Source organism: Sinocyclocheilus rhinocerous, unplaced genomic scaffold (genome assembly GCF_001515625.1).
Source record: "Sinocyclocheilus rhinocerous isolate Xijiao unplaced genomic scaffold, SAMN03320098_v1.1 scaffold7524, whole genome shotgun sequence".
NCBI classification, from domain to species: Eukaryota; Metazoa; Chordata; class Actinopteri; order Cypriniformes; family Cyprinidae; genus Sinocyclocheilus; species Sinocyclocheilus rhinocerous.
The window spans coordinates 7,843-18,765 of NW_015641182.1; the positions used below are offsets into that span (position 1 = coordinate 7,843).

A 10,923-nucleotide genomic window follows, 5' to 3' on the forward strand; every position below is an offset into this window, starting at 1 on the left:
TTTTTTAATGCATTTAAAATTTTAAACTATCTTTTATTTCTGTATTTTTATAATATAATTGCATAGCAGTTTGGTACTTTGTGGTTTTTAAGTGCTTTACAAATAAATTTTAATTGAATTCAATTGAAAAACACATACAAAAAGCACCTGCAATGTTGGCAGAAACCCCACAGATTAAAATTTTTTTTGTGTATGTGTGTGTATATATACACATTAAAAATATGATAAATGAGCTGTACGATAACTGTCTGTATGATAAAGTAAGTCTGACTCTGCACTAGTGCACTGAAGGAGGTTCATACTGTCTTCCAGGTTTCAGACCCACCTGCAGTCACATCATTACAGTTTGATTTGGGATTTTTTTTCTCAGGGGTCTCCACCTTTTCATTCTTCTTCTGTTGGTTTTCTAAAACTACACTTTTCTTCTCCTTTGACCCATTAATGTGATTTTCTATCTTTGTTGTTCTTTCTGGAGGTGGTGTGCTGGAAACACTTGTCTCCATTTTTGGTTCCTTATCCAGACTTTCATTGTTAGGGCTCCTGTTCTGATGGATCTCAGCCTTGAGAGACCTGCCCTCCTTAGGATCCTGACTTCTGATGTCCTCAGCTTGCTTGTCTTCTGTCTTCCAGTTGCTGTCACTGACCGGTGTGGTGGGTCTGTGTTTCATAGGGGAGGGTGGATATTGCCGCACTGTACAGGGCGACTGAGTACGACTCTTAGGCAATAACCTTCGAAGCATACAAACAGAGAGCTGATTCAGATGCTTATAGTCAGCACATTACTGATAAAACATGTAATTAATCAGAGGTCACTTTGTCAACATCTTACATATATACTGGAAATAATACATATATAGGTAAGTGTGTATGTGTGTGTGTGTGTGTATCTTACTTAGGTGTGGCAGGTGAGGCAGAGCGCCGGGTAACATCAGCAGGAGATTTAGCTCGCCTAACCGGAGAACCTGTGGCTGGAGAGCCAGTCCTCCTCTCTCTACGCAATCTCTCCTTCTGCAACAAACACAAATAACACATAACACTCTATGGTACACTGCTGCCATATGGCAACACAACAGTTTCCTTTGCTGTGTAATTATTCACAGAAAAATGTCATAACATTCCATTGGGGAATTCCAAAGAGAAGTCTTTAAGAAACCGATAATCTGCTGTTTTAAACCACTTGATATCGGATTTCATCTCCAAATCAGTTTTTCCCAGAAGTCAGCTATTTATTTCTGCCTTTACACCTGGATTTTTTTTACTGCATCTTTGATAAGTTGATTAAATATAATTAAAAATCAACTTTGTTTGACAGAGTAGATGTAAAAAGGCAATGGCAATTCTGCTTTCCCCTAGTAAAAGAGTAATATATTTAAAATACATTTTTACTATTTAAACTGAACTGAGCTGGATGATGACATCACTGAATTCAATTCAATTCAATTCAAGTTTATTTGTATAGCGCTTTTCACGATACAATGATGAGCTGCCTTTAACTGAAAATTGAGTGTTTACTATTGTCAAGTTGCATTATTGACACACTATTTTCCTGTAAAGTTGCTTTGACACAATCTGTATTGTTAAAATCGCTATATAAATAAAGGTGACTTGACTTGACATTTATTTCATACTGAGTATAGTTCAAATCTATTGACATATTTACTGACATATTACTCGAGACTTGCTGATAAAAAACAACAACTTATAATTAAACTTAGTTGTTCCAATTTAAGTATACTAGTTAAGTATGCCAACAGTACAATTGCAAGGTATTTTTATTAAGCACATAAACATATAAATGTATTTGTAGTATACTTAGAATGAAATAAATGTATTTCAATACATTTTTTACTATATTTATTTCTCACTAGGGTCATGAATAATAACTAATTTATTTAGAGTAGTAGCTGATAACTAGCTGCTGTAATAGCATAGGGCAACATGCCTCAAAATTTAGTTTTTTTGGTTATTAAATCTATTATTAAACATATACATACATAACTAATTAAACAAATAAATAAATAATAAAAATGATCCTAAAAATAGAACCTAATATATAGCCTACCATGGAGGTATAAAAGTGTTGTTGTTTTTTTCTTCTGCATGTCTTTGTGGACCATACAACTAAAATTGCGCTCTCAGTATGTAGCCTATTTTATTGAAAGCTGTTGTCTTGTACCCCTATGAACAGAAGAGGTGTGCTTTTGAGTTTGTTCCAGATCTGTCCTGACCTTGGGTGTGTTGGGGGCACTGAGAGCTCCACTGGACTCTTCTGTTGGCACAGGGTTGTTTCTTCTTCGACTCGGTGACCCTCTGTATGGTGACCTGTGAGGACTGGAGGGCACTGCGTGGGAGAGACATGGGAGCATTTCCTGGTCAGAACAGATCTGTCAATATTACCACATGTGGCTACACAGCGTGAAAAACGACATTAAACATTAAGCAAGCCACATGTACACACATACACACTCTTTGGTTATCTAAAACAAAACAAACAAAAACTTTATTCAGTGGCACGAATGAACAAAGATGTGATTCAGCTCCTGTGTGAAGCTTTAATAAGATAATACACCTGTTGCCGAGTGTGTGTGTGTGTGTGTGTGTGTGTGTACTGGTATATATGGTTTATGAGGACACAAATGTGTATAATGACATGGGTACTACAACGGAAACATGATTTATGAGGACACTCCCTGTGTCCCCGTAAAACAGGACACTTCCTGTGTCCCCGTAAAACAAAAGGCTTAAAAAACATACAAAACGGTGTTTTATGAAATTCAAAAATTGCCAGTAGTTTTCTGTAAGGGGTAGGTTTAGGTGAATGGCGATAGAAAATACAGTTTGTACAGTATAAAAACCATTACGCCTATGGAGAGTCCACGTAAACCACAAATGCAAGTATGTGTGTGTGTGGTTATGTTAACGTGCCCATGCCTCAAATAAATAAAACAATTAAACCGAGACCTAATTAGAAAGAAAAACAACCCAAGAACAGAAGCATGCACACACACTTCAATATCAGAAGAACAACATTGCTGTGATTAAAGTACTGGTTCACACACATGAAGTTGTAAGTAAAAAAAAAAAAAGTACACTCACAATCAATACAAAACACGCAAAGACACCGCAGCACACAGACATTCAGATTTGCTTTGACTTTCACCAACCAAGTATTGAGCCACAGAGCAAGTGCACACTGAATATACAGTGCCGTGCTAAAGAATTCATCAATTCTCCCATTCTCTGACGTTTTTATTTCAAAGCACTGATATTGCTTACCACCATAATGAAATACAGCCAAAGATTGTCAGCTGAACTGAGACAAGAAACTAGCCTATGTTTTTCACCATGTTCTTTTTGACTAATGGGTATTTTTATATTGCAAAAAAATTGGTTCTGTCCTGTGCAAATCTACTGTCTTGATGCAGGGGTTTTCTAGAAGGTTGCCAGGGTGTTGCTAGCATGTGAAAATGCATATTCTAGAGTGTTCTGGGTGGTTTCTATGTGGTTGTACTGGCCAAAGTCAACAGAAGTCATCCCCAGGTGTGATACCTGGTCACAAGATGTGGCTCAGGTTTCTCCTTCATTGTAAAATGTGATCAAATTTGCACAATTTTGCAGACAAAAAAGGTTCATTGTTTATTGTCAATACTGTAATGATGTATGAAGCACTGGTCACACAAAGTAAATTTTTTATCATACAGACAATCTGTGTGACCAATTTTCACTTTTTGCATGTGGAAATCTTTCACTCTTGCATGAAATAAAGCATCGCATGCATTTCTAATCAAAAGACTGGAATTTGCCCATGAAAAATTCACAGAACAACAGAAAATGTGATTGCACCTTAAGCCTATATGCAGTTTTTGTTGTTGTTGGCCAGTTTTATCACCCATCAAGCAAACATCCAAAGTCAGAATATTTAAAAAAGCGTTAGGACTTGCCATAGCAGACACTACTAATTTTTTTCAGTGCTTAGAAGTTAAAGAAAAATCACATGAAACTGAATGTCAATGAAGAATTTGTAATTCAGTGATTGAGAGACTGAATACTTCTACAAGGCACTGTACATTCAGATTAGGTATAGCAGCATGTGAATTGCTCAGCAAAACAAATACTGGACATTATTTTACTTAAAAGCAAGCTCTTTTCATCCCCTTATCTTGCTGGCTCTTGTTTAAAAAACAATTTCAAGTCAAATATTTTTCACATCCGGATATGCAAGCATTTACCCCACTTAGTTAGCCCCCTAAGTGCTCAAGCAGGAACAGGGGAAGGAGAGCAGGCTGGTTTAGAGTTTTGGGATGGAAACCAAAACGGGGGTAAGAGGGGATGAGAAAAGGCCAGCTAGGGTTCATACCGTTGCCTGATTCGATGGCAGAAGGAGAGGGGGCAGCGAGGTCATGGGGGAGGGCGGAGGCAGCAGAGAGAGGAGGCGGGGCATTCTCCCAGTCACCTGGGCGATAGAGTCACGGTAGAGCACAGCAGAAACAGCAGAGCGTTATGGACAGACTGGGCACCCTTAGGTGAAGCGTGTGTTTTTGGGGTGGTGTGTGTGTTGCACACACACCTAAACACTTCACCACATCCTCTGGCGCTCTTTACGCATGGCAGCCAGACACAATGAGCAGGGCTGAGCTGATTCAGACACACTCAAACTCAAAACCTTCATCCTTCACATTCACACACGGCAATCATCAAAAAAAAAACAGAACACACTTTTCATGAGTTTTCTCAATAAGCATTCACATTTCTGGGGTAAAACGGGATAGTAGTTCACCACCCAAAAAAATATTTCTGTTTCTGTTTTCTTTTGACTTGCATTGTATTTTTTTACATGACATTTTTTGTACATGCAATGGATGTCAATGTGAACTGAAAATGTTTTTCTGTAAACATTCTTCAAATGTTTTTTTTCTTCCACAGAAGAAATAAAGTCATAAAGGTTTGGAATGACATAAGGGTGTGAGCAGTGTTGGGAAGGTTACTTTGGAAATGTAATAGGTTACAGATTACAAGTTGCCCTATTTAAAATGTAATAGGTAGTGTAACTATTTAAATTACTTTATTAAAGGGGTGGTTCACTGTTTTTTTTCTAGGCTTGATTGTGTTTATGGGGTGCAGTTCAACATGTGTTAATGCTTCGTTTAAAAAAAAAAAAAAATTATTTTTCACATAATTTACCTTTATTCCATACCGCTCTGTCCCTTCTCTGAGAAACGCGCTGATCATTTCCTTCTTGTATGAAGCCCCGCCCTCAGAAATAGGCGATGGGCTCTGATTGGTTAGCTAGCCCAGTGTGTTGTGATTGGCTAAACCGCCTCTAGTGCGTGTCTAAACGTCCAGCTAGGGCTGTGCAATTATTCGAAAAACAGTTTCGACGATTATGAAAATACAATAATCGAGATAAAACGATTATTGCGCCCCATTCCGCCCCCTTCGCAACGGTGTGCTTTCGTTCCTCCATAAAAGCCCAGTTTCACATGCAAATCAGTAAATCATGTAACGTGATTTTTGCAAAATGGGACGTGCTTGATTTATTGAAGTGTATTAAATTTATTCATGTTTTTAAAAGCGCTAAAGAGAACTTGCGCTTCCTCAGGATGATTTCTGTGTAACATTATGCGTGCAGAGACGGAACAGAACACGGACATATAGTCAACTTTAGGTCAAGCTGCGCGCCTAAATGGTCAAATACACGCAAAAATGTGTCAAAATGCGGCGCGTAGTGATTATTCACGTAAACCTCCGTCGGTCATGTAATAAATGAACGTAAACAGTTGAGAATTAAAATTCATGTGTAACGATAAACTGGATCCGTGCGGCTCTTAAAAGTGACAGCGGGCTATATTCCTGCTGCGACTATGTGCTTAATATTAATCTAACAAAAAAAGACTAATTTCAAAATCACACACTGCTCTTGAGTGAAGGATTTTGTAGCTTTAATAAAAAACAAAGAAAGTTTAATTCTTACAGTGAAGACTATGCTGTTTTATTTTACATTTGATTATTCATTTCTGTTAACTAAATACTTGAGACTTGCATAAAAAATCCTTAAAGCACAGTTTGTTTCATTTGTATCTATTTATTCTATTGCATTTGTCCTTGGCTTTTTTATTACTGACAGTTTAATTATTTTCAATAATTTTGAGGAGTTTTTTGTTTGTTACTAATATCAGTTACCCTAATACTCTGCTGTGGTATTGAAAATTGTGAAATTTCGCTGGTCTCTAAAATATAGATGTCATAGCAACCTTATTTACATGAAATATATATTTAATATATAACTATCTTTAAATAAATCACTCATATAAAGTTTTGGTCATATGGCCCACTCATAATCGTGTTAAATAATCGTGATTACAATATTGACCAAAATAATGATTTTTGCCATAATCGAGCAGCCCTACGTCCCGCCCCTCACCTCAGCGGCTTGTGCTCCGGTTGTATTGTAAACAACGGCGTCGTTAATATCGCTTATCCGTTTGAGCCCGATTGAGAAGCAGAGGATATTATTGAAGAGGATCGTGCAGAACCTGCACATTTAATTACACATTTTTTTCCTCAGTAACTGTAACTGATTACAGTTACATTTATTTTGTTATTAAATTACATAATTTCGTTACATGTAACTAGTCCCCAACACTATATGTGTGAGTAAATGATGACAGAATTTCATTTGTGACCCTGGACCACAAAACCAGACATAAGGGTCAATTTTTCGAAATTGAGGTTTATACATAACCTGAAAGCTGAATAAATAAGCTTTCCATTGATGTATGGTTTGTTAGGATATAGGACAATATTTGGCCGAGATCGAAAATCTGGAATCTGAGGGTGCAAAAAAATCTAAATATTGAGAAAATCGCCTTTAAAGTTATCCAAATGAAGTTCTTAGCAATGCATATTACTAATCAAAAAGTTTTGAAATATTTACGGTATGAAATTTACAAAATATCTTCATGGAACATGATCTTTACTTAATATCCTAATGATTTTTGGCATAAAAGAAAAATCTATAATTGTGACCCATACAATGTATTTTTGGCGCTGTGTGTTTTGTTGTGAAAGCGAAACTACTTTGTTTGGTCTTCCAAAAGAGGACATGACTAGAAATCAGTGGTTAAGTTGTATTTACAACACTGTTCCAGAACACTTCAGCCCAAATATTCAGATGTGTGCAGCACATTTTACGGAGGACTGTTTCTTGGGAGAGTAGCCGCCGGCGCGATGCAACGCAACGCGTAAAAATACAGTATAAGTCATTATAATCCGTATTTATGTCCCCACTGGATGCAACAAATGCCTTGTTTGTAATAGGTTTTATTGTTTTTGTCTTGTCGCGCAGGGACACGGCATCACAATATGGTAAGGGGCGTAACATTTCCGTCACACGCTTGAGGTATTCGGCCAATCACAACGCACTGGATAGCTGGCCAATCACAGCACACCTCGCTTTTCAGACCGATGAGCTTTGTAAAAATCGACGCGTTTCAGAAAGGCGGGGCATAGAGGAGAAACAATAATGTACAGTATGTGGAAAATAATGTGTTTTTTTAACCTTAAACCACATAAACACATTTCATTACACCAAATACACAAAATAATGTTCTTTTTAGCAACATCATATGACCCCTTTAAGACTGGTTTTGTGGTCCAGGGTCACATTTATGAGTGGACTATCCCTTTATTACAAAACGTTCAAATGTCACTGTGGATAAAAACATCTGCTAAACGAATGAACTATTTTGTTAAAATAATAATAATAATATTTAAATAATTTAGATTTCACAAATTTTACAATCTACAATGACTTGGATGAATAAATGCCTTCAGAAATGTTACACAAACAAGCTTTCTTCCTTCTGAACATCCCTAGCTTCTTAAATGATTAAATCTAAGGCCCCAAATCAATAACCAATTTCTTAACCAATTAATGTGCTTGTATCTAAATCAAGCCAATAGGACGGGGCGCAGCACGCAGAAAGTGCTGATTCACTCATGGCCGCCTGTCCTTCCTCTGATGAGCTGAAGTATGAAACCTGAGTTCTAGTAACACTGTGTCCTAAAGCCCAGATGAAAATCATACAAAATGCAAGGACACACTGCACTGCAGTGACACAGCAGCGCTGCAACAGCTTCTTTAACATGCACCGCACTGTCAAAAATTGAAAATAAATGTTCTTGAAACCTTAAAAAATTAATAAGGATAAAATAATAAACAAATCACCTAAAATGGAGAGGAAAAAATGCTGAACAAATGAAATTGAATTTAGTTAGAAAAAAAGCAACACAGAAGCATTTTCATTGAGTTGAACCTGAGTTGACTGTTGAAATCCACCATACCATGAAACATTTCCTCACAGTAGTGCCTTACTTCCATTCTCACTCCATCACTGCTCACTCCCCTCCTCCCAGTCTCTGTTTTTCTTCATCCAGTGTGATGCGTGTGCATTACACTCACCTTGAGCGGTGCCGTTGGGACCCCATGCCCAGCGTTTATTCCTGTTCTCCAGCTGCAAGCTGCGCTCCAGTGATCTCCTCAATAGAGCTTCCAGACGCTCCTGTGTGTGCCGTTCCAGCACAGGAAACACCAGACACTCACTTCACCAGTGGACATTTACACCAACAACATCAGTACAACCACAAGGGGTGTAGATATATGCACTGATAGAAGAATGATCTTCATCTACACTACCCATAATTCCATATGATTGCCTATATATACTGTTCAAAAGTATGGGGTCAGTAAGACTTTCATTTAGTTATTTAGTTATTTTTGAAAGAAAGTAATACATTTATTCATCAAGGATGCATTAAATTGATTAAAAGTGGCAGTAAAGAAATGCATAATGTTACAAAAGATTTCAATTTCAAACCAATGTTGTTCTTTTGAACTTTCTATTCATCAAAGAATCCTGAAAAAAAGGTTTCCACAAAAATATTAAGCAGCACAACTGTTCAACATTAATAACAAGAAATGTTCAAATAAGCATATTAGGATGCTCCTCATATAGAAGGAGTAATGATGCTGAAAATTCAGCTTGGCCATCACAAGAATAAATTACATTTTAAAATATATTAAAATAGAAAACAGTTATTTTAAGTTGTAATAATATTTCACAATATTACAGTCTTATTACTGTGTTTTTGATCGAATTAATGCAGCCTTATAGTGAGCATAAGAGACTTGTTTCAAAAACATTGTGAAAATAAGTTGTACTAACCCCAAACTTTGGCAGTGTAGTGCCAAATCAAGTACTAAATAACACCTTCATTTCCTTCATTAAGTTCTAAAACATTCACTTCTAAAGATATGGCACTAATAAGCACCACATAAATAGCAAGTTGCATCCTCAAATATTGACATGGTAATTTATGAAGCAAATTTCAGCCATTTCATTTAAGCTTCCATTTGTATTTGCTTTGCTTTGCTTTGCATCTATGAAAATGGTTCCAGCAACATTTGTTGAGTCCAGCATCACCTCCCCCGCATGCCACCTTGTTCCTCTTTCGTTCTTTGCCCACTCCTTTTCAGGACCAGCCTTTCCAAAATGAACATAGTTGTGAAAGCTTACTGTGTGGCAGATGAAAGCCATGTTTGAGAAGAATAATGAATCCGCAGCCCAGCGAGAGACAAGGATTAAAATAAAGTCTGATCTGATCTGATCTGATCTGGCCAAATCCCTCTGATTGGAGAAGTATCACAAGCCACAGAACCCAGTAAACACTCACAGGCTCATAACAGATAAATGAGTGTGTAAGAATAGTGTCTGCCCTGTGGGTGGGTGATATTACATGGCAAGGCAGGATTTCATTGCCATAGATACAGTGCAACTGCTGAAAATGTCATTTTGCACAACATAAAATTTTTCTTAAAGGGGTCATATGATGCTTTTTTAAAGATCATTATTTTGTGTATTTGGTGTAACAGAATATATTCACAATACATGCAGGCCTAATTGCCTTAAAGCTATTCGAGATTATTTACAAAAGAAGGTTTCAATTGACTGGCTGGACTCAAGTATTATCTAATTGTGTCCTGACATCTGGCATATCAGCGCCAAATGAGAAAATCTGAAAGCATTTGAAAGGTCAAGGGAAGAATACAGTGTCTGCTCTTTCATGACTCCTTGCTTGGACATCGAGTCCTAGGACAGATGCATTTGACTAGATCTCTGACCTTCTCCTCCTCCAGCTGCTGTCTTCTCTTCTCCTCCACGGCTGCTCTGCGAAGCTCCTCCTTCTGTCTCTGCTCCTCCAGCCGCTTCCATCGCTCTTCCACCGTCTTCTCATACTGCAGCTGTGCCCGCCTTTCCTTCTCCTTTATAGCTTGCTCTGCAACTTCAGGGATCTTATCTATGCACAATCAGCTTGTAACACTCCAAAGAGAAAGGAAAACTTGAAATCGCATCATATGACCCCTTTAAATTCTTAAAATGTATTCACAATACATGCAGGCCTAATTGCCTTAAAGCTATTCGAGATTATTTACAAAAGAAGGTTTTAATTGACTGGCTGGACTCAAGTATTATCTAATTGTGTCCTGACATCTGGCATATCAGTGCCAAATGAGAAAATCTGAAAGCATTTGAAAGGTCAAGGGAAGAATAGCATCTTGTGTCCATCTTAAATGAACAAAAACAGTGTCTGCTCTTTCATGACTCCTTGCTTGGACATCGAGTCCTAGGACAGATGCATTTGACTAGATCTCTGACCTTCTCCTCCTCCAGCTGCTGTCTTCTCTTCTCCTCCACGGCTGCTCTGCGAAGCTCCTCCTTCTGTCTCTGCTCCTCCAGCCGCTTCCATCGCTCTTCCACCGTCTTCTCATACTGCAGCTGTGCCCGCCTTTCCTTCTCCTTTATAGCTTGCTCCCGTGCAGCTGAGAGAGAGAGAGAGAGAGAGAGAGAGAGCGAGAGAAACTAT

General features: G+C 37.8%; 1 protein-coding gene across 1 annotated transcript in view; it reads right to left on the reverse strand.

Annotated features, from left to right (window-relative positions):
- Positions 1-10,923, reverse strand: part of LOC107754729 (MAP7 domain-containing protein 2-like) — a 21,924-nt gene that overhangs the window by 7,328 nt on the left and 3,673 nt on the right. The window contains exons 5-10 of the mRNA XM_016571296.1: positions 10,716-10,879; positions 8,462-8,561; positions 4,358-4,453; positions 2,229-2,341; positions 893-1,008; positions 326-729 (exon numbers count right to left, since the gene is read on the reverse strand). Coding sequence (XP_016426782.1) covers positions 326-729; positions 893-1,008; positions 2,229-2,341; positions 4,358-4,453; positions 8,462-8,561; positions 10,716-10,879 — 993 coding nt within the window. The remainder of the gene's footprint in view (positions 1-325; positions 730-892; positions 1,009-2,228; positions 2,342-4,357; positions 4,454-8,461; positions 8,562-10,715; positions 10,880-10,923) is intronic.